At 43.0% G+C, this 24,885-nt stretch overlaps 1 protein-coding gene across 1 annotated transcript in view; it reads right to left on the reverse strand.

Annotated features, from left to right (window-relative positions):
- Positions 1-24,885, reverse strand: part of KIF4A (kinesin family member 4A) — a gene marked incomplete in the record, with an annotated part of 2,786,372 nt that overhangs the window by 1,910,265 nt on the left and 851,222 nt on the right. The window contains 1 exon segment of the mRNA XM_044057419.1: positions 2,364-2,444. Within this exon segment, the coding sequence (XP_043913354.1) occupies positions 2,364-2,444 (81 nt within the window).

The raw sequence follows: 24,885 nt of genomic DNA on the forward strand, positions 1-24,885 counted from the left end.
AAAGATGTAATTGTATTTCAACACCAATTCCAAAACCAGTTTGAACTCATCACCTGTTAAGAAACCCATTTCGGCTAACATTTTTTCAAACCAGAGTAACCCTTTGGTATGAGGTATAACTGAAAATAGATCTTTTACGTCTATAGTAATAAAACTTGTATCATCTGTGTATGGACCTGTTCCAATTTTATTCAAAAAATCCCAAGAATCCACTATAATATGTGGATAGTTAACATGAAATTCCTTAAATTTTGTGTCCACATATATAGCAAGCAGTTGTGTTTTTGATCCTTGTGGGGAAACAATGGGTTTCATAGGTGGATTATCAGGTGCTTTGTGTATCTTGGGAATACCAAAAATGGCTGGTATAACTGGTTTAGAAACTTTTAAAAAATTGTATAGACTAATATCTATCAGTCCCTGTAATAAATTATCTTCTAGTATGAGATCTATTTTTATATGAAATATTAACCTCATTCCTTGAAACCATAACCGTTATCTTTGCCTAATATTTCCAACATTCTGTTAGTATAGTCCCACAGATCCACAAGAACAACCCCTCCCCCTTTATCAGGTTTCATTATTCAAATTTTTTCATCGTCACTCAGTTCTTAAGTAATTTACCTTCTTCTATTGACAAATTCGCCTGTAAATTCTTTTCTTTTTTATATTCTTTTCTTAACCTACGGACAAAGCAACTTTTAAAATGTAATATGTCATGATGTAGGGGAGGGTTGTAAACCCTCCTTTTTTAACGTATTCCCCCTTCCATTTGTAGCCTCATCTTTAAATATACGTACAAGGTTTAGTTTTCTAGTGAAAATCTTAACGTCAAGTATAATACTCTCAATACTTGGTTTTCTTGTTGGAACAAATGTAAACCCCTTTGTAAATAGTTTAAAATAATTCTCATTAATTCTTATTTTTGTATAGTTAAAAATATTAAAATTATTAAGTGAATAAACTAACTTTGTGTTTTCCAAAATTAACTCCATGTTCATTGGGATCACTATCTGCTGTTTTTTCATAGTTTGTCCGCATCTGTCATCTGTAACCATTCCTCCCACGTTGATAAATGCAATTCATAAAGAAACAATGGGAAATATATGCATGGCCTAAGCAGACTCAAAAAATAATTCCTTGTGTAGATGCAAATGTAAGTGTGATAGGGAAGAAAACCAATTGGAAATATATATTTTTACATGTGTAATGAGCTGGCAGACAAAAAAAATCCCTGCAACATACTGTCAAACTGAGCACATTGTTGCATTATTTTTTGAGCTGTGATACAGAATCTAAATTGCCTAGGCATACTAAGGCCTTGCTGAGTTGAATTCTGGTGGCTGATTACTACAAATTAGAAATCAGTCTAATAGCTATATTAGAAGTACTGAATATACTACCAGAGAAAATAACTGGAAGTAGGATTTTTTGAAAAGGGTAGGAGCAAATTTACACAGGAAAAAATGGAATTGTGGGAACAATACATGCAGAATAATGTTTAAGAGAAAGAATGAGCTTTAAGGGAAGGCAAACTGAATGAGCTATTTAATGTTCGGTTAACTACTGCACAGAAGATTATGCATGATGTATAATGTTTGCAACTAAAAAATATGTCACTATAGTTTTTCTTTTATATTAACATACGAGTGCTGTCATAAGTGATAATTCATTTTTTTTAAGTGACAACCCCTTCCATTTACAGCTCCCATAATCTCCCTTCAGTCTTTCCTATACTTCTATACCCCCCGCAATATAAACTTTTGTCACAGACCATAAGCAGTGTGTCAAATCCCCCACCACTTCCCATTTAAGTATCTCTCACTACTCTGTGAAACATTCACGAATCATCTCTTTTAACCTTGCCTGTTTTAGAATAGATAGGCCACAGGGGAACTTCAGCAGCAAGCAAATAACTTCTCAAAAACATCTCTAGCCCACTATCAAAATAGGGTGCCCCACATACTAATCTAGAGTCACATGTCTATGAAAAAAAGCAATCTCCTCTCTAAAAAAATATATATAGAGCTTACCAATTAATAAATGACTACAGGAATTACAATGTTTCATGTAGAGCAAAGACCTTAAACTCAGGGTCACCAGGCCTCCACAGCAGCCCTCTAACCAGCAGGATTCCAGGACAGAGAAGTCAATGCACTACATTTCCAGCTGAGCTGACTTAGAGGCACATAGAGGAGTATATGTTAGTCATTTGGCACTCATGGTCTGAGTTCCAAACCCTCCCCGATATTAAAGCAAACAGATCAACTAGTGTGTGTAAAGCTACAAAAACGACATAATTCACCAAATCATAAACAGCAGCAAGAGATTATAGGACTAAATGAGATCAACCAGCCACTCACCTCAGGACTCTGCTGATCAGAAGTATTATTTTCTGTACTATCCATAGATTCGGCCCCGGCAGGTATATCAGCACCATCATCCTAAAAAGAAAACGAAAATCAGTTACACTTGAGTTACTCAGTTATTTTTTTGTCTAAATCCAACCTTCTCCTTAACAGGAAGATCACAGAAGATAGATTACTTTAATCTACTAAACACCATCATGCTGAAGCACTAATCAAGTGCCCAGACACTGAAAGGAAAAAATTTACTGTAAATAACTAAGATTACATAAAGGCTTTGCAGGCAGACACTTTCATTTCCTTTTCTGGATTTAGCTAACTCCCTTCCACACCAAGGAGAGTACGTTAGTGGTACAAGACAGTCAAGGGCTGACACCATCTTCAGAGTTTTCTTAAGCAATAACCCACACCTGGGTGTGGGTAATGCAGGATTTACCCATGGTTGGTGCGGTTTGGTCATGAGGGCAAAGCCCGAGTGGCCAAAGACAACAGTGGGTAAATCCAGCATTACCCACACCCAGGCGTGGGTTATTGCTATTATACAATGACATTTAAGAAAAAAATACTTTTCTTACATAATGGCATTGTATAATGCCTCCGTGCTGCCCTTCCGCAGCTGTCTGGTATTCTGCGGCAGTTCTGATGTACTGTGCATGCGTATGCTTACGCAGTACATCAGAGCTGTGGGTGGAAGCAGAGAAAGCAAGATCTCCGTGTCTCGCTATGTTAAAGGAGTTTAACACAGCGAGACAGCTTTAAAAAAAACGGAGAATTTCCATTGCTTTTTTTGAAAGCTACCTCGCTATGTTAAACCCATTTAACATAGCGACACAGCTTTAAAAAAGCAATGGAGAAAGGAAGATCTCAGTTACATTTTTAAAGCTGTCTCGCTATGTTACTCCTTTAACATAGCGAGAGTGTCTAAAAAGCAACAGAGATCTTGCGTTCTATGTGTGTGTATGTATATATATATATATATATATATATATATATATATATATATATATATATATATATATATATGGGTCTACCTGAGATGGTAGACAAGCCATTTGATCGACTTTCATTTGGTCGACAGGCAGATTTGCCCCCCTCCCAATGTTGTGCGAACCTGGAGTTGATATATTTAGTTAGGGGGGGGGTGTGGGGGGTACAGCCCCGCCCACATAACATGCTTGTCGACCAAATGAAAGTCGATAAAATGGCTTGTCGACCCATAAATATATATATATATATATATATATATATATATATATATATATATATTTTTATAAAAACATACTAATGGAAAAAGTCTGGGCGACCGGACCTTTTTCCTTTAGTATAAGTCAGATTTACAACATGCACGCTGACTAGAGTGCATGTTTTGGAATATTAATGGGGGGGTCTTTGTATAATTGTGCTGATTAACTAGACTTGTGCCAAGGTGCCAGAACACAAGTAGACCAGAGTCATCCACAGGGAGCAGTGACCCAACCAGAAGTCCCAATCCACCTAAGTTCTATGAGAATCCAGAGGAAAGTACTTGGAAAAGGGTAGCGAGGGAAGGTGGGGGTCAGGTGAATAGGGCACTGAATTCAAACCCAGAAATCATAATAGAAAAGAGACAGAAGGAACAGTGAGTGGGGAAAATACAACTGAAAAAGTGAATATAAACATCTACACATATGGGTCTGCAATTCATAAATCCTCCTACCGTAACTGTACTATGTTAATCAAATCCATTGCTGGCAGTCATGACATCTGGGGATAACACAGAGCACCAAATGGTGGTAGCTCCTGAGAAAGTTGTAAAAGGGAATTCCTTGAAGGAAGTCCCTGACAAGCCCTGTTATGGCTCTGGACACATACTAGATGACAGTGTTTAGACACTGCATAAACTCAAGCCAAAATGGCTACTTCCAAAATGGATGAAGTACACTCGAGGAAAGCTGAAATTATTGCAGTAGCTCTGATAGAGGAATTAATGTGACCAGGATCAACTTTGCCAAGAAAGAATATTACATATAGCATTATGCTAGCTATTTTGGCAATGTGGGCTTGTTTATAGGCTGCCCTTCTAAAATAGTCAGCATGACTACCAGTTTTGTCCTGTCCAAGTTATACCTCAGTTGCCCAAGGAAATCCAAGTAATGCAAGATATGTTCTCTTTTGTTCTGTGGCTTTGAAATGACAGGGAAGTGAATGGCTTTGTTTAGGGACAGCTTCGTTACAACTTGCACAAAAAAAAGTTGGATTCACTCTTAGCATGAATCGGCCCTTCTGAAAAATAAAAAATGGTTGTTTGCACACAAGGGCCTGCAATTCTTAAATCCTCCTAGTTGAGGTAACAAGTCACTAAAAGGGCAGCCTTCTATTAAAGAAAGCAGAAATGTGAAATCAGTTCATTCAAAGGTTGACCATGAGTTTTCCAAGGCAAGGTTGAAGTTCGTGTTTTTCTGGTCCAAAACTGCACTAAATGGTAGCTGCAAGAGGAGAATCATCCAATGGAAGGCAAGCTGAAGTAGATGACACACGTACCTTCATAAAGGCATAAGGCAGTCCTGTTCAGTAAAGTTCTGTCGGGTGAAGTGAGAACTAGGGAAAACTTGTGACAAATCTGTGAAAATACAGTTGTATACACTTACCATAAATGTAGATGTTCCAGTGTATTCACTATTTATTTTACATTTGTTGACCAGGATGGTCCAACTGGATACATGTCCATATTCAGTGGAGGCCCGGGGAGAAAAGCTCCAGTTTAATTCTACAGATATTACAATATTATATACAATTCAAGATTGGGTATTACAGTTACAACAGTTTACATTCATTAAAGGGTAAAAAAATAAAACATAACTCAGTCACACAAGTAGATTGCCAAGTAAATAGCTGGTTACCAGGTTAAAGTCACTTAGATGTAGGACGACGATCTATGGTATACAGTCGTCAGTTTATACATTAATCAGAGGTAAAACAGGGGCATTACCACAGTGTTTTAAGGTATAGTGCAAGATTTTTCTTGAATAGGGATAGAGTGCGTTTCAGCTGTGAGGTTGGCAAGGAGAGAATTCCATGTTTTACCAAGAGAATTGGAAAACAGTGCCTCCTCAACAAAGTTGTTAGCTTTGAACATGTAGATTAGTTTTTTGTTAGAGGATCTGGGTGCTTTGAGATTATGGTAGAGAGTGGTGATGTTTTCTAGAACAGGTGTGTGTTCAGTAGAGAATCGTGTGAGCAGTTATTAGCTGATTAACCTTTAGAAGATTAGGCAGTTCCGGCCACCCTAGAAGCTTAAGGTTGCTACAGTGTTGAGTTCTGTAGGCTGTACTGGTGGCAAATCCTAGCAGGTGGTGAATTTGTTCAAGTCGGATTTACTCAGGTTTGTGTATAGGGAGGAGGCATAGAGGAGAGTAGGTGTGAGAGGGCAACAGCAGATCTAGCTAGAGGAGTTAGGAAGGGATTAATCTATAAAGAGAGACAAGTTTTTTTTATTAAATGTTTTAATCATGTGGTTTATTATTTAGGTTAAACTTGAGGTCATCAGTTATTACGCCTAGTAGCTTAGTTGGGGGGTCTGGTGAAATAACGGTGCTGCTGTTAGATGTGATGGTGAAGATCTGTATAGTGGACCTAGGAGATGGAGAGAGAAGCAGCATCTTAGTTTTATTAGGATTCAAAATAAGAGTGATTTTGGAGCCATTTCTCAACTCAGTTGAAAGAAGTTTGAGAAAGTCTGTAGTACTGTTGGGCATATAGCTGAACAAACTTAAGTAGAGTCATCCGCATACTGGATGAAGGTGGCATCTGGGATGACTTTGTATAGGTCGTTTATAAATATAGAAAATATGAGAAGTCCTAAAATAGAACCCTGGGGAACTCCCATGGTGATGGGTAATAGGGTGGATAGATTCCCTCTCCATAGGACTGCCTGTTGTCTGCCACTGTTGCAGTCATCACACTTGGGGTTATCTGTCTGCAGGTAGCCCTCACTCGGCCTGAATATCAGAGACTTAGTATTTCTGCGTCTGATACTGTCACTCCAGGACTGACATTAGGTCAGGGGTATAAAAACAGGCAGCCAATGCCATTACATCAGTTTTTCTTGCCCCAAATTTCAGGAGCTTCCCAAATAGGGAGCTACGTTATGGTGGGGGAACCACCACCAGTAATAATTAAATACAGATACCAGTACACTTGAACGGGGGGACCAATAGCCATTGAAAGGAGAGAGAAAAACCAGGGGGCTGGAGGGAGGGAAACCAGGACTGCAACAGTGAATACACTCTGACATCGACATGTATGGCAAGGGTACACAACTGTACTATGTTCTTAGTGTTTCACTGTTGCAGTCATCACACATGGGCAGATTCCAAAAGCTGAAAAAGGGTGGAGGCAGTCAAGAAGAGTTAGGGCTGGCTAGTATGCCTTGCAAAAACTTGCCCTGGATTTGGAAAAGATAGGCAGGCGATAATGCTTGGTGAAGGTGTACAAACCCCAGGTAGCAGGTTCCAGGATGTCCCTGGTAGGCAGTCCCTTGAGAAATGCTATAGAGGTTGCCCTAGTGGAATGTGTTCTGACCCTCTGAGGAGGTGGTTTCCCATGGTGCTTTATAGCAGAAATGGATGCAGTGTGCTACCCATTTTTAATTTTTTTTGTTTTGAAATAGCCTTGCCCTCTGCCCCTCTTGCAAAGCTGACTAGTAACTGGTCAGATTTCCTGAAGGGCACAGTCCTATCAATGCAGGATCTGAGCTGTCTGTACACGTCCAAGGAGTGCATGATCCTTTCCACTTTATTTTGAGCATTAGGGAAGAAGGTTGGCAAATGGATGGACTGGTTGAGAGCCACACTGGATACCACTTTAGGCATAAAGGGTGGGTTATTCCTGAAGAAAACCCTGTCACCATGGAAAATAATGAAGGGTTCCACAGCCATAAGTGCTTGTAGCTCGGACACTCTTCTAGCTGAAGTGATGGCCAGAAGCAAGGCTGTTTTTCAAGAGAGGAATTTTAACTCTTCTGACGCTGCAGGTTCAAAGGGGGGAAGCATGAACTTTTCCAATACAAAGTTAAGATCCCAAGCAGGTGGGGGTGCTCTCCTTGGTGGCCTTAAGTTGTTTGCCCGTCTCAAGAACTGTTTGGTAAGAGGTTGTGAGAACAGAGGTGGCTCAGTGTTGTAATGAACCAAAATGGCTGAGGCATGTATCGTAATGGAAAAGGACAGGCCTTTGTGGAGTACATCTGCTAAGTAATCCAGGATTAGAGGCAGAGAGGGCAGAGTTGTGTCCTCTCCTTTAGACTGAATCCAGAAGCAGTACCTTTTCCACTTAGAATAGGATTTTCTGGTACAGGGACTTCTGGCTTCAAGAATGACATCCAGCACCTGCTTGGCTTAGGGTTGCTGGGGAAGAATTCAAGGAATAAGCCAGGCTGCAAGATTTAGGGTTTGCAGTTGCGGATGCAATATCTGTCCCCCCTGCTGAGAGAGCAGGTTTGGGTTCTGGTATATGTGACAGGCTGCGCAGGAGTGGGTACCAGTGCTGGCGTGGTCAGTCCAGGACCATCAGAATTGTCCTTGGTCTGTCCTGTTTTATCTTGAGTAATACTCTTGAGAAGGGCCAGAGGGGGAAAGGCATACACAGAGATTTACCCACTGAAAAGATAGGGCATCCACTTTCCAGGTACTGTTGTGAGGATTCCTGACACAGAATTTGCTGAGCTGGTGGTTCCAGGGGAGGAAGAGAGATCCACCTCTGAGATCTCCCATTTCTGAATCAAAAGGCTGAAGGTGTTGGGCTCTAATTGCCACTCATGTGGGTCTAGGAGATTTCTGCTTAAATCTGCCTGAGTTTTGTTTGCCAGGCAGGAACTGAGCTTGCAGATGGACTTGCATGTCCAAGGCCTTGTTCCACAGGACCATGGCTAGCCTGTAGAGTGGATAAGAGTGGGTTCCCTCTTGCTTGTTGATGTACCACACAACTGTGGTGTTCTGTTTTTATTAGCAGGTGTCCTGGTGAGGGTAGGGATTTGAAAGCTGTTCGAGCATGCTGCACAGCTAGCATCTCTTTTTGGTTGATGTGCAGATGAATTTAACTTGGGCTCCAGTGGTCCTGAATGCATATGCCATCCATGTGAGCTCCCCAAGCATACTTTGATGCGTCTGTGGTTAGGGTCTGGGTGGTGTGGGGTTCAGTAAAGGGCAGTCCCTTGTTGTGGTTGCATGCTGCTGCCCACCAAAGAAACTCTGTCCTTAGACAGGGGTATGATGGGAATGACTGTTTCCAGGTCCTGAGAATGCTGGCACCAAAGACTTTTTAAGTACCACTGAAGCTTCCTCATATGCAATCTGGCATATGTAATAAACAGGATGCATGAGGCCATGAACCCAAGGGCCTGTAGGATTTTCCTTGCTGATAAGCTGTGTTCTGGTGGCCATGTGTATAAAACAGTCTGTCAGATAGGCTTATTTTTCTGAAGTGAGGAATGCCATCTGGGATGCTGTGTCCAAGCTTGCGCACAAGAATATAATCTTTTGACTGGGGACTAGTTTTGATATCTTTTCGTTGGTGTACCCCAGGGATGTGAAGGTTTTTTACAAATGCCAGGTGCTGCAACAGCATTTCATGACTGTCCGCCTGAATCAGGCAGTCGTCCAAGTATGGGTAAATTTGGATATTTCTCTGCCTGCAGTGAGCAATTGCTGGAGCCAGGGATTTTGTGAAAACTCTGGGAGCAGTAGACAAGCCAAAGGGAAGTGCAGAGAAAGTACAGTTGTGTACACTTACCATAAATGTAGATGTTAGAGTGTATTCACTGTTGCAGTCATTACATTTGGGTTATCTGCTTGCAGTAGCCCTCAGTCATTATGATTAACAAAGTCTTGGGTCTTGCGTCGGATGCTGTCCCTTCTTCCATGATGTCAGGTCATCAGGGGTATAAAACATTCAGCAGACGCCATTACATTAGTTTTTCTTGCCCCAGATGTCAGGTGCCCCCCCAATGGGAAGCAATTAAATCTATAAATACAAAGATATACCTCCAACAAAAAAGCTTTTTGAGCATAGTAAGTCAGAGTAAAGGTATAGCCACAAGAAAGGGGCCTGGAGGGAGGGTAACCAGCACTGCAACAGTAAATACACTAACATGTACATTTACGGTAAGTGTACACAACTGTACTATGCTCTTCAAGTTTCACTGTTCTAGTCATTACATTTGGGTAGATTCCCAAAGCTAAGGTTGGGAGGAGGAATTAAAAAAAGGATTAGGACCAGCTATAAAGCCCTGTAAGATTGCAGTGGCAAAGCCAGCTCTGGATTTAGAGAAAATTAGCAAATAATGCTTTGTTAAAGTATGTACAAAACTGCAGATAGCAGCCTCTAGAATGTCCCTAGTAGGGACACCCCTGAGAAAAGCTGTAGAGGTAGATGCAGCCCTGGTTGAATGGGGTCTGATGCCCTGTGGGATAGGTTTGCCATGGTGCTTATAGCAGAAAAGAATTCAGTGGCCTATCCATTTTTAAATGGTTTGCTTTGAAATAGCTTTCCCCTCTGTCCCTGTAGAAATGCCACCAGTTCAGATTTCCTGTGAGGTTTAGTCCTGTCCAAGTAGAATCTAAGCTGTCTGTGCACATCTAAAGAGTGCAGTATCCATTCCCCTTTGTTCTGTGGGTTGGGAAAGAAGGTAGGCAAATGAATGGACTGATTAAGAGCCACACTGGACACCACCTTTGGCAAGAAGGAGAGATTGGTTCTGAGGGACACCCTGTCCGCATGAAAGATGATGAAAGGTTCCACTGCCATAACGGCCTGTAATTCAGATACCCTTCTTGCAGAAATGGTTGCTAAAAGGAAAGCTGTTTTCCAGGAAAGAAATTTAAAATCTACAGTAGCAGCTGGCTCAAAAGGAGGAAGAGAGTTTCTCCAAGACAAAGTTAAGATCCCAGGCTGGAGTTGGAGCTCTCATGGATGGCCTTAAGTTTTTGGCCCCTCTGAAGAACTGCTTGAGCAGTAGGTGAGAGAAGAGGGGAGGCACTGTGCTATAATGAGCTGAAATGGCTGAGGCATGAATTTTGGAGGAAAAGGACAAGCCGTTATGAAGCATCTCAGTTAAGTATTGTAGAATCAGACGTAAATTGGGTACTGCTGCGTTCATTCCTTGAAACTGTTCCCAGGCACAAAATATTTTCCATTTTGCAGAATAAGATTTTCTGGTACTGGGCCTCCTTGCCTCTACAATGATATCCATCACTTTACTGAGGGATGGTAAAGGAGCAATTAGGTAATTAGTCAGGATACTAGGTTCAAGGCTTGCAGCTGGTTCTCCTGCTGAGATAATAGGGAAAGAGTCTCAGGCAGGTGCCATGGAGTCAAGCGTAACACACTGCGCAAAAGTGGGTACCAGTATTGGCGAGGCCAGTCTGGTGCAATTAAAATCGTCCTTGGCTTGTCCTGTTTGATCTTTAGTAGTACTTTGGAGAGCAGAGGCAGGAGGAGGAAAGGAAAACATAGGTTTGTCCAGCTGAAGAATACAGCATCCATTTTCCAAGCAAGCTTGTGGGGAATCCTTGAGCAAAGTTTGTCCAGTTGATGGTTCCAGGGGAGGCAAAGAGGTCTATATATCTGGGCTCCCCCATTTGTCAACATTTTGAAAATCCTTTGTTCCAGTTTCCACTCGTGTGGGTCCTTGAGGTTTCTGCTTAGTCCGTCTGCAGTGTATTTAGTTTTCTTGGCAGGAATTCAGCTTGCAGATTCACTTGGTAGCGCTCAAGGCTGTGTTCCACAATGCCATGGCCAATCTGCAGAATGCTTAAGAATGTGTAGCCCCCTGCTTGTTTATGTACCACATTCACAGTGGTGTTGTCCGTCTTTACCATTAGTTGCCCTGGAAGAATGTGGTCCTTGAAGGCTGTCAGTGCATTCTGTACAGCTAACATTTCCTTTCGATTTATGTGCATGTGCATTTGACTTGGGTTCCATTTGCCTGAATGCACTTCCCCTGCCAGGTGAGCCCCTCATGCATAGTCTGATGCGTCTGTTAAAATTTGGGCGGCAGTGGGTAGTGTGAATGGTAATCCCCTGTTTTGGTGGCAGGCCTCTGCCCACAAAAGGAAATCTAGGCGTAGGCAAGGTATGATAGGAATCCTTGTTTCTAGATCCCGTGAAAGTTGACACTATAGGCTTTTGAGATACCACTGTAGTTTCGTCATATGCAGCCTTGCATATGGAATTAGGCAGGAGGCCATGAACCCCAAGGCGTGCAGTATTTGTCTTGCAGATAGCTGGGTTTTTGTGGCCACTTGTTTGAAGTAGGTTGCCAAATGAATCCTTTTCTCTGGCGAGGAAAGCCATCTGTGAAGTTGTATTCAAACTTGCTCCCAGGAATATAGTTTGTGGACAGGGTACCAGGTGTGATTTATTTTCGTTTATGGTGTACCCCAGAAAAGGCAGTACCCTTTGAACAAAGGCCGGATGATTCAAAATTATGTCCTGGCTTTCAGCCTGAATTAGACAATCGTCCACGTATGGGTATATTTCAATATTTCTTTACCTGCAAAATGCAATGAATGGAGCTAGGCACTTTGTCAATACCCTGGACGCAGTAAATAAGCCAAAGGGCAGTGCAGAGAACTGATAGTGCATGTAGCCTGCTTTGAAGCGTAGTTATCGTCTGCAAGACTCCCTGATGGGGATGTGCAGGTATGCTTCTTTCAAGTCTAGTGTTGCCAACTATGCATCTTTGCCTAGCATAGGAAGCAGATGAAGAGTCAGCATTTTGAATTTTGGAATTACCAGAAAGGTAATTAGAGTAGAAAGGCCCAGGATAGAACGTCATCTGGGTACCAGGAAAAGTCTCTTATAGAAACCTTGTCCCTATTCCTTTTCTGGTACCAACTTAATAGCCTCCATGTTTAAGAAAGAGTACCTGATTTAGGGTCTCTGCCCACTGATTTGGGGGTAGATCTGGCCACCCACTTGAAGTTGGCAATGTGTGGAAGTGAAATCTGTATCCTTGGGACACTATTTAAACCCCATTTGGTTCTGCGTTATGAGTTCCCAGTTTTTGGCCTGCAGACCAATCTTACCAACTGTATGCTCCTTTAGGCGGAAAGTGCTTGTAAGTTTTAAAAGCAAGTCATTGAGACAGTTTTCCATGGGGGGGGTCTTACTACTTCCAGATTTGAAAGTGGAAACCCCCCACTGCTTAGTCTTGTGTGTCCCCTTGGGACTGAAACCTGGGATGTCTGCTGTGTCTGGGTTTGGCTTGAGAAGACCTGCAAGGGGCTGGAAAGGACCAATTCTTAGAGGGCCAGTGCCTACTAAATCTAGGAAGCTGAACATGTAAGAAATATTTAACAGTTGGCATAGATTTAGCTTTATCTTCCATCTTTTTAAGAACTTCCTCAGTCTTGTTGTCAAACAGGCGGTCCTGATTTAAGGGAGCATCCAACAATTTAGCATTAATGTGATCAGGCAAAGACTGCTCCTTAAGCCAAGCATGCCTTCTGAGCAAAGACCCAGTAACAGCAGATCTGCAAGAGGCCTCTAATGAATCAAATCCACATTGCAAAGTATGCTTTCCAACTTGTTCAGCAGAATGCATTAAATCCTGTAATTCTTTATTTTCAGCAAAGTCAGGAATCAACAATTTTCTGTTTAAGCAATCCAATAACATGTTGTTGATACTTTAACATATGAAACTGGCAGTTTAAAGCCCTAATGGCGAAGGCTGCAGAAGTGTAAACCTTCTTACCCCATCTATCCAGCACCATGGAGTCTCCATCAGATGGGGTAGGATTTTTAGCAGTAGAAGCCTTAATGCCCTTGGGTCCCTGTGAAATAGTCTCTGGATCCGCGATAGGATTTTTAAAAAGGAACTTGTGTAAATCAGGAACCCTGTAATACCTGTCAGGGTTTCTGGGAGCAGGAAGCAAAGAATGAAGAGCAAAACTAGATTCTGAAAAGGCAAAAACAATGTCTGGTACAGGAGGTATAGCTACAGGCCTATGCTGAGGTAGAAGAAAGAAATCCCTAAGCCTCCTCTTTGAATCAGAAAAAGCCTAGCTTTCCCAGTGGAAATGTTCCCTTAGAGTATGTAAGGTCTCACCAAAAGAAAAATCCTCTGGAGGGGAAGCAGAGGGAATAGAGTCCTCTGCATCAGAATCCTCATAAGTAGATATGGGCAAATCCAGATCATCAGAAGAATCAGAAAACTCAGAATCCTAGTCAGAAGATTCACAAACAACTTCAGTCCTAGGTCTCTCAGAAGGGGGAGGTTGGCTTCCCCTGATTAGAGTTACAAGATCTTCAGCCATTCTTATTTGTTTTTTTAGGCATAGAGGCCTGAGCATGCAGCCTGGGTGCCTGTTTCTTAGGCATGGTTCGAGATTTTTGCCTAAATGAAGGAGGCATCGGTTAAATATGCAAGTCCATAGGCCTGCATACACCCTCAGAAGCCGGTGCCTGCACAGTGGCACCAGACCCATCCAAGGTAGAGACATCCGCAAGTTCCACAGTTGAAGCATCGCGCGACATAACCAGACTCAGAATGTGTCTCAGTAGAGGCCTGCGAGTCAGAAGTAGCAGGTATCAGGGGCTGCGAAAGTGCCTCACTGAGTACCAGGAAACTGGCAACTAGCTTAGAAGAAGTGTCGTCGGCAGCTTTGGACCTCGGTGGCCTGTCTGTCTATCTTTGCGATTTTTTTCGGAATCCTGGTAGTCAGAGGGCTATCTGACATTTCTGGGTAATTAAACAGAGAACCGAAATATTCAGAGGCGAAGATATACAGACTGATAGTGCGCTGATTAAATAAAGCACAAAACAGACAGCAAGGTATGTCGTGGTCAGGTCCGAGGCAAGGAATACAGTACAAATGAAAATCTTAGAAGTGAGGTATTTGCTTTCCACAAGTAATGCAATTATTAACTTTTACTGACATCGGTAAGGAGCAAGAAAAAGTTTCCCCAATGTGGTACTTAGCTTTAGTTGAAGACTTCGGTTCTGAAACTCAAAGGAAAATTTCAGGAGATGGCCGACCGGCACTTGCAAACTGCTTCTGCACAACATGCCAAGAAAGACTGGGGTAATGGCGTTGGCTGCATGTTTTATACCCCTGACGACCTGACGTCATGGAAGAAGGGACAGCAGCCGACGCAGGACACAAGACTTTGTTAATCAGGCCTACTGAGGACTGCTGCAAGCAGATAACCCAAATGGAATGACTACAACAGTGAAACACGAACATCATCTGAATGCATAGATCCGGCACGGAAACAGATATTTCCTGTATGACTCCTTTATAAGGATTTGCAGATAAGCTTCTTTCAAGTCTAGAGTGACTAACCAGGCATCTTTGGCTACCATAGGTAGAAGCTGCTGCAGGGGGAGCATTTTGAACTTTGGTACCACCAGGAAGGTGTTGAGAATTGAAAGATCTAGGACTGTGCACCAAGTGTCCTCTTTTCTGGGTACCAGGAATAGTCTGGAATAGAATCCTTGATCCGTTCCACAAGAACAGGTTGAATTGCCCTGAGAGAGAGCAGGGACTGAACTTGGTTTTGTGCCTCGGCCCACTGGTTTGGAGAAAGGTCTGGGAACCCTTTTGGGGTTGGCAGTGTGTGGAAGGAAAATCTGTACCCCTGGGATACAACGTTGAGGACCCATCAGTCTTTGGTGATAGACATCCAGTTTTTGCAAGGGCGGCAAGTTTTCCTCCTAGGGGCAAGAGCAGTTGGGCAGAGGTGGGGAGTAAAGAACAGAAATCATTGTGAATTCTTTCCGCAAGGGGGTGGCTTAGAACTCCCTTCTTTGGAGGTGAAGGCACTCCACTGCTTAGATCTCTGCATACCCTGACACTGTAGTCTGTGGGGCCTATTTCCCCTGGGTCTACTTTGAGATGGCCTTGAGGGGGATGGAAAGGACCAATGTTTCGAGGGGCAATGCATACAGAATCTAGGAGGCTGTACTTGTAAGAATTCGTTATCTGCATAGATTTAGCTTTTTATTCCATCTTTAAGAACCTCTTCTGCCTTGGTGTCAAACAGATAGTCCTTGTTCAAAGGGGAATCTAAAAACTTTGATTTGAAGCAAAGCATGCCTTCTCAGTGACTGCTGCCCTGCAAGATGCTTCTAGGGTGTCAAAGCCACACTGCAAAATATGCTTGCTAACTTGGCATGCAGAATGCATAAGCTCTTGCAATTCTTTATTTTCTGCAGTCTGTAAAGGTTGCAATTTTAAGCTCAAGTTCGATAATATGTTGGAACTTCAGGATGTGAAACTGACTATTCAAAGCCCTAATGTCGAGAGTTGCAGAGGTATATACTTGTTTACCACATCTGTCCAAAGCTCTGGAATCCCTGTTCAAAGGGGTGGGATTCTTAGCTGAAGTTGCTTTGATACCTTTAGGCCCCTGGGAAATGATCGCTGGGTCAGAAGTAGGATTTTTGAAAAGGAAGTTGAGTCAGTCAGGTATTCTGTAGTAGCTGTCGTTTCCTAGGAGCAGGGGGTAAAGTATCAGGAGAAAGACTGGATTCCATAAAGACATCATCCACAACTTCCAGTACTGGGGGAATTGCTAAAGGCCTATGTTGTGGCAAATCTAGAAATTCTCCGGTTCTCTTTTTGGACTGAGGATAGTCTTGAAATTCCCAATGGAAATGTTCTCTTAAAGTATGTAAGGTTTAAGCAAAATAAATGTCCTCTGAAGGAAAGGCAGAGGGAATGGATTCCTCTGCATCTGAATCCTCACACGCAGATATGGGCCTGTCTTCATAATCAGATACCTCAGTCATCAGACTCTTGGGTCTGTTGAAGCTGCTGGGGACAGGACTCTCTGAGGAAGGCTGACTTCCCCTAATCAGCATAATAAGGTCTTATGCAAGTTGAAGCATTTGATGCTGTGGCAAGGGAGTAGATGCTTGCACTTTGGTCCGTTTTCTAGGCGTAGCACGTACTCTTGGCCATAGAAACTCTGTAGTTTTAGACCAAACTGAAGACGTGAAAAGTCGGTTGTGTAGAACATCGGTAGTACGAAGAACTTCCTCAGAAGCCAGTGACTGCTCAGTGGCTTCAGGGTCAGCAATAGGATTTTTGAAAAGGAATTTGTGGGAGTCAGGAAACCTGTAGTATCTGTCTGGCTTACAAAGAGCCGGAGGCAGAGAATTAAGAGTCATACTAGATTCTCAAAAAACAATGTCTAGAACAGGAGGTATGGCCAAAGGCCTATGCTGAGGAAGAAGAAACTCCTTAAGACTCTTTATAGATTCAGAGAAATCCTGACTTTCCCAGTGGAAATGTTCCCTTAAAGTATGTAAAGTTTCCCCAAAAGAAAAATCCTCAGGGGGAGAAGCAGAAAGAATGGAATCTTCTGCATCAGAGTCCTTATAAGTAGGAACAGACAAATCCTGTTCATCAGAAGAGTCAGAAGAAATAGAATCCTGTTCAGAAGCTTCATAGTCAATGTCTTGCTTAGGACTCTTAGAAGGGGGGGGGGGGAGGTTGGCTACCCCTGATCAGAGTAATTAAATCTACAGCCATTTTGATCATTCGTTTTTTAGGCATAGGGCCAGCACATGTGGCCCAAGCGTCGTTTTTTTAGACTTAGATTTTGCCTTGGTTTTGAAGATGGCGTCGGTCTAATATACAAATCTGTAGGCCTGAAAACACCCTCAGAAGCCAGTGCCTGCACAGCAGCTGAGGACCCATCTAAGGTAGAGACATCCGCGGGTTCTAAAATTGAAGCATCTCGTGGCATACCAGACTCAGAATGGGTCTCAGAGGACTGCGAATCAGAAGTAGCGGGTATCAGGGGTTGCGAAAACACCTGAGTACCGGCGAATGGCTTAGGAGAAGCGTAGTCTGTTTTGGACCTAGACTGTCTTTTTCTTTGCGTTTTTTTAGGTATTCCGGTAGTCGGATTGCTAACAGACTAACTTCTGGATAATTAAATCCTGAGCCAAAATATTTACAAGCAAAAATATACTGATGTTTAATCGTGAGTTGATTAAATTTAGCACAAAACCAACAGCAAGGCACGTTGTGGTCAGGGCCTAGGAAAGGAATACAGTACAAATTAAAATCCTTGAGGTATTTGCTTCCTAGTAATGCAATTATTAACTTTTACTGACATCGGTAAGGAGCAAGAAAAAGTTTCCCCAACGGGGTATTTAGCTTTTAGTTGAAGACTTTGGTTCTGAAATTCGAATACGAAAATTCCACGAGTCGGCCGACCAGCACTTGCTAACTGCTTCTGCTTCGGGCACCACGTGGCAAGAAAGACTGATGTAATGGCATCGGCTGCATGTTTTATACCCCTGACAACCTGACGTCATGGAAGAAGGGACAGTAACGGACACAGGACCCAAGACTTTGTTAATCGGGCCGACTGAGGGCAACCTGCCAGCAGATTACCCAAATGTAATGACCGCAACAGTGAAACACGAAGAACATCTGGATGGGAAACAGAAAATACACTCCTGGGATTCAACCTGTGTTCCTGCTAGACAGGAGCTTTGGGTGCTGACCTGTCTAAACACGGGCTAAACTCTTGGCTAGGCTTATAAGGGCCTCAGGGGCAAGAGTCTAGTAACCTATGATCCTATGGAACTACTCACCTTGTAGGTGTCAGATGAGGTTTCTAGAGCCCGACAAAAAGACCTAATTATTTTTAACATGCTAGTATAAACTGCGGGGCCTTCTGACCATTTGCTATCAATTCTGCTCAAATAAGGCAATTATCTAGGTAAGAGTAGATGTACAACCTCTTGGTCCTGCAAAAGCATTCATTGAAGCCCATCATGTGCAAAACTTCCCCAACCCCACTAATACACAGTCTATACCTCAGACATCTTCTGTGTACCTTTGTTATGAGAATATGGACTTAGAAGTACCCTTTAAATATGAAGTAACCATGAAGGCTTGAGGAAGCAGAAGCAGCAAGCTTTGTAAGATAAGCCTTTTGAACTTTTGTACTCGTTAAATCTGAACAGGTCTTGAATGACCCTCCAGGTTCCTTCTCTTCTGGGGACCAGAAGCAATGTTAAGTATACATCTGTCCTCTTCTACTGGCACCCTTAAGGCTTATTGTCCCAGTAGGTCCTATAAGCAGGCATGGAATCAAAATTAAATAATTTCCATACAACAGGAGAGATACCTCGAAATTCTGGCCTGCTTAGAAACTCTAATTTACAATCCTGTTCCACAATTTTTAGAACTCAATGGTTTGGAGCCATCATCTACTATTCCCTTACAAAATTCCAAGCAGTCCAATAATTGCAAGGTTAGAAAAACTGTGCTGTTCTAATTTAGGGCTGGCAGGGTTGGGAAGGGAGTGGCTTTACTGACTCATAGCTGAACCCACCAGGGGGGTCATTTATTCCGGAAACACTGCTTTCTGCTTGCTTCTTCCTGGTGTGGAAAAGAATTCAGGATTTCTGAAGGTAAATTTCTGCGGAATCTTGGAGCATAGAAGTTAGTTTTTTGAATACTGCATAATATTTTCCCTTTTCCTCCTTTCTCTTGAGTTCTTTCTCAGTAGGGGGCCATAAAAGATACTCATGTAAAGAATTAAGTAGATCCAATTTCACATTATCTGTCTAGGACTGTGCTAGCAGGCTAGTCATGTCTCCAAATCAAGGGCCCTGAATCTAACACCACATACAATGCATCTAGTGCAGCGCAGGAAACTTTGGAGTGCTTGGCAACTGTGCCTAGGGGAGGTCCTCAGTCTTGGGCTACTATCGTGGCTCCATGTGACCAGGACGGTGCCTCAGCTCAGTTTGAGTGATGTAGTCAAGGACAGATATGCATGGATTGTCCCTCAAGATAAACTTTTCAAAATATGGACTTAAGGAAAAATAGCACAGGCTAGGAAAATCCTGGTATGAATTTGGTTAGCCACATTCAAAGTGTGTGTGTGTTTTGGTGAGGGGGGCGGGGGGTGAGGAACATACTCCAAAATCACAGCTATTATCAGATATTAATGCCAAAAAAAACTAAAGTTAAATGATTCCCCTGTACAGTTACCTGAAATTGCTGCAAGCATGCAGACCAGCCAGGGCACATTTATACTCGTGTTCCCCTGGTCAGACTGCCACAAGTGGGCATGGTCTGTGTGACTGACATGCCATATAATGTCATATGCAAATTAAGCACAATTTACTAACATGCTAACATGCAGATTTGCCAATAACAAGCATGAGCAAGGTTAAAATGAGAAAAAGTTAAATCCAAGTGAAAAAAAAAAAAGCAAAATATCACAGTACTTTGTCCTAACTGAAGGGCATGCTTGCAAGAAATGTAGGAGCTACAACTCAAATTACAGTGCCTTGTTGAGGAATCAGGGCAGAAAGTAAACACAGCATTTGTCCAGCATCCTTAAACTTCAGTGGAACAGTCCTCTATAATGCTATGGTGCTGCAGACAAAGTGACAAACTCCTCCCAAGCATTAGAACGAATAGAAATATTTTGCAACTAAAAATGTCTGCAAATAAACTAACTTTTGCAGATAGCCAAATCTAATGCCTGTGTAATTCACATCAAAACAGGCTGTACTTACCTGCCAATACTTTAATATTTATGAGGCCAGTGAGGAAATCACAATATTCATTAAATATTCGTACAAGTCATTGGGTACGGGGAGATGGGCAGAGTTTAGGTGAGGCTTGCTACTATATGTCGGTTGGGGGGGGGGGGTCACGGATACAGTTATGCCCAGGCCACACTGATCATGCTCTGTTCAGTATACATATACATGCACTAAAGCACAAAGATCAAAATTGCCACCCACTACCACTCTCCTTTTACCACCAATGGCCTGACATGGGAAAGGTCTTCACTAAGTCGGGGGGCTTCTGCAGTCGAATCACAGAAGTGACCAACAGGAATTACAAAGTACAGTTTTGTACCTACCATAAATGTAGATGTTAGAGTGCTAATACAGCTGCAGTCATAACAGATGGGTTCTCCTGCCGTCAGGCAGGTCCTCGGTCGGCCGAATTCCAAAGTCTAGGTCCGGCGTCGGATGTCGTCGCTTCTTCCCTGACGTCAGTGCGACAGGGGTATAAAAGAAAGTACAGTTTTGTACCTACCATAAATGTAGATGTCAGATAGGCATGCATCTGCAGTCCTTACAAATGGGTTGTCCTGTCGTCAGGCAGCCCTTAAAGTCTGGATCTGGTCTCGTCACACTTCACCCGCATAGCTGCAGTTCTATAAAGGCATCAGCCGACGCCATTTTCCTCAGTGTTTCTTGCCCCAGATGCCAGGTGCCCTCTAGGAAGGCTAAATTTGGATAAATGCAAATGGTTCCAAATAGTAGAGAGCAAACAAAAATAAGCATGTATGTACATATATACAAACAAATACACCATAATAGATTCCCCAGCTAGCTACAAGATGGGCAAATACCCTAGGAGTACCACAGAGGGAAGGAGGTGACTGCAGATGCATGCCTATCGGACATCTACATTTATGGTAGGTACAAAACTGTACTATGTCCTTCAAGGATGCATCTGCAGTCCTTACAAATGGGTAGAATACCATAGCCAAACTGGGGGAGGACGAGAAATAAGATTATGGTGTAGTTAAGATCCCTTGCAAAACAGCAGTGGCAAAACCTGCTCGGGATCTGGAGTATAAAGGTAAGTTATAATGCTTGGCAAATGTATGCAGCAGCCTCTAAAATGTCTTTAAAGCTGTGGTAGTGGCTGTAGCCCTTGTAGAGTGAGGCCTGATGTTTTCTGGAGCCATGGTAGGAGTAACAAAATCTAATGCAATTTCCTATCCACTTAGAGATAGTCTGTTTTGAAATTGCTTTTCCTTCCATTCCTGTTGCATATGCTACCAGTAGCTGGTCAGTTTTTTTATTGCTCTTGGTCCTGTCCAGGTAGTAACGTAATTGCCTATGTACATCCAAGGTATGCAACAGCCTTTCTCCCCTGTTCTGTGGGTTGGGGAAGAATGTAGGTAGGTGGATAGCTTGATTTAAAGATACCCTGGAGACCACCTTTGGCATAAAAGTAGGATTAGTTCTCATGGACACTATCTTGATGGAAGATCAGGAAGGGCTGTACTGCCATTAATGCCTGTAGCTCAGATACCCTTCTTGCTGAAGTGATTGCAAGCAGGAAAGCAGTCTTCCATGATAAGTACTGTAATTCTGCTGTTGCTGCTGGATCAAAGCACAAAGTTCAAGTCCCATGCTGGCAATGGTGGCTTCCTAGGTGGTTTTACATTTTTAATTCCTCTCAGAAACTGCCTGAGCAGAGGATGCGAGAAGACTGGAGGATATTCTGCTGAAATAGCTGATGCATGAATCTTAATGGAAGAATATGACAGGCCGTTGTGGAAGAGCTCTGCCAAGTATTCCAGGATGTTAGCTATGTTTACCAGTGACACATTCTCTCCTTTTGCAGTACTCCAAATGAGATATCTTTTCCATTTTGCTGAATAATTTTTTCTTGAGGGTCTCCAAGATAATGTCTTTAACCCTTTGAGATAAATCTGGGTTATTTGGTCTTACAGGCAGCCAGCTGCAGTGTTTTCAGGTTTGGATGCAGGGTTTTGAAGTTGTTCTGTGTTAACAGCAAGGGAACTAGGGGCAGAGGCCATATTAGTTCCCAGACATACTCTCAGTAATGGGTACCAATGTTGCCTTGGCCAGTCTGGCGCTATCAGGATGATCCTTGGACAGTCTTCTTTGATCTTCAATAGCACCTTGTGCATCAAAGGAAGAGGTGGGAATGCATATTTTCCAACTGAAAGATAGGAGTCCACTTTCCAAGCAAGTTGTGCAGAATTTTTCAGTTGGTGATTGTGTGGGGATGCAAATAAGTCTATTTCTGGTAGTCCCCATTTCCTGTAATGGTTTTGATGCAGCATCCATTCGTGGGCATCCGTGGTAGTTCTGCTTAGGATGTCTGCTAGTATATTTTCTTTTCCTGGCACAAAATTGCTTGTAACTGAATGTTGAAGCTCAGTGCCACATTCCAGAGGTCCATTGCCATCCGCATAGAGGGTATGAATGTGTGCCTCCCTGTTTGTTGATGTACCACATAACTGTGGTGTTGTCCGTCCTTATCAGCAGTTGACCCTGTCGAAGAAATGGTCTGAATGCCTGAATTGCCAGTTTTACTGCCAGCATTTCCTTTGATTTATGTGTAGGTGCAGCTGGTCTTGAGTCCATAAGCCTTGTATGCACTTGTCCAGCATGTGTGCCCCCCAACCGAGGTCTGAGGCGTCTGTTGTGATGGTCTGGCTTGGTTGAGTGCTGTGGAAGGGCAGTCCCTTGTTTGATTGACAGGCCTGAGCCCACCATTGGAATTCTTGCTTCAGGCATGGAATTATTGGAATTTGTGTTTCTAGGCTGTGCTTGTGCAGAGACCATAAATTCCTTAGGTACCACTGTAACTTTCTCATATGTAGTCTGGCATGTGGAATCAATATTATGCAGGATGCCATGTAACAGAGAGCTTGCAGGACTTTTCTTGCTGTTAGCTGGTTCTGCTTTGTTAGTGCCATGAAGTAGAAAGGGAGTTGCTCCTGTTTTTCTACTGTCAGGAATGCCATTTGGTTTGATGTGTCCAGATCTGCACCCAAGAAGGTTATCCTTTGGGATGGTATCAGCCTTGACTTTTTTATATTGACTGTGTATCCCAGGGCTTGTAGTAGATGAATGACCCTTTGCAAATCTTTTGTTAATTTGTTTTTGTTGTCCGCTTGTAACAGGCAGTCGTCCAGGTAAGGATAAATTTGAATTCCCTGAAGCCTGCAATGAGCAATTACTGATGCCAGGCATTTCGTGAATACGGCAATGCTGAGAATTGATAATGCTCTGATCCTGCAAGAAATCTGAGGTATCTTCTGCAATTTGGTGGTATGGGGACGTGCAGGTATGCCTCCTTGAGATCTAGAGTTACCAGCCAAGACTCCTTGCCCAGCATGGGAAGAAGCTGCTGTAGGGTCAGCATTTTGAATTTTGGAACAATGAGGTATGTGTTTAAAGCGGACAGGTCGAGAATAGGTCTCCATTGGTTTTCTTTTCTTGGTACCAGGAAGAGTCTGGGGTAAAATCCTTGCCCTTGTTCCATAGATGGTACCCTTTCTACAGCTCTCATCCTTAGTGAGTTATTTGTTGTAGAGCTTCTGTCTTCTGATTTGGAGTTAGGTTTGGCATTCCTCTCTTCCTTGGTAGAGTATGGAAGTGAAACCTGTAACCTTGGTCTATTGTTTGTAAAATCCATTTGTCTCCTGTGATGTAATTCCAGTTTACTGAAAATAAGGCTCTAGTTGTTCCCTGGTAGGCGGTGCCAGAGCCAAGTCACTGTGATTGTCCTGTGGAAGTGGTGGTGGCTGGATCTGTGGCTGTACCTCACTGGTTGTTAGCCTGCCGCTGACGGGCACCTCTGGATTGACCCCTGCCTCTTGAGAGCCTATTCCTGCCTCTCGGAGCTCTGGAGGTGTCTGGAAAGGACCAATTCTTGGAAGGCTAGTTCCTGCTAAACCTTGGAGGCTGGACCTGCAAGAAATCCTTGACTGTCTGGACTGATTTTGCTTTCTCTTCCACCTTCTTCAGCACCTGCTGTGCAAGGGAGCCAAACAAATTGAGCTTATCCATGGGAGCATCTAGGAGCTTTGATTTAACATGGTCTGGTAAGGACTGCTCTTTTAACCATGCATGTCTTCTGATCACTGTGCCAGTCATGGCTGATCTAAAGGAAGCCTCCAGTGCATCATAGCCACATTTTAAGGAATGATTACTGACCTGCTGAATGTTATGTACCATTTCCTCTACAGATTTTTGTCTAATGGTTCATCCGAGGACAGTTTTTTTAGTTAACTGGTCTAACAAATTCCTGATACTGAATCATGTGGAATTGACAGTTCAAGGCCCTAGCTGAAAGAGTAGCAGAAGTGTAAACTTACCCCATCTCTAAGGCCCTAGATTCCCTTTCAGAGGAGGGGTTTTTGGTAGAGGTAGCTGCTACAGCCTTGGGTCCCTGGGAGATAGTTTCGGATCTGCAAAAGGGGCCTTATACAAATGATAATGTGTGTCCGGGCCAGAGGAAGAGAATCAGGAGCAGTACAAGCATCATTAAAAGCATCATCCACAACAGTAAGTACTGGAGGAATGGCTAAAGGCCTATGCTGTGGCAAATGCAAAAGGTTCTAAGCATTTTCCTAGAGTCTGAAAAATCCTGGCCCTGCCATTGAAATTGTTCCCCATAGCATGCAAGGTTTCCCAAAAGAAAATTCCTCAGGCGGAGAGGCAGAAGGAATGGACTCTTCTGCATCAGAGTCCTCATAAGGAGAAAAAGGCCCTCTGGAGGGTTTGAATTATCTGATTCATCAGAGGAGCCATCTGAAGAAACTGGCTCAGTCCTCTTCTCTGGAGGTGGGTGAGAGGCCCTGTCTGGATGTGGTTGGGATCCCGGATCAAGGAAATGAGATCCTCTGCTAGACTAAGCATTTGTGAACTAGAGCTAGGCCTGTGAGAGGGTCTTAACAGGCACAGTTTTGGTAGTTTTGCTGCTTTAGCCCTGGC

This window comes from Protopterus annectens, chromosome 15.part0 (genome assembly GCF_019279795.1).
Source record: "Protopterus annectens isolate FY-2018-M chromosome 15.part0, PAN1.0, whole genome shotgun sequence".
NCBI lineage: Eukaryota > Metazoa > Chordata > Ceratodontiformes > Protopteridae > Protopterus > Protopterus annectens.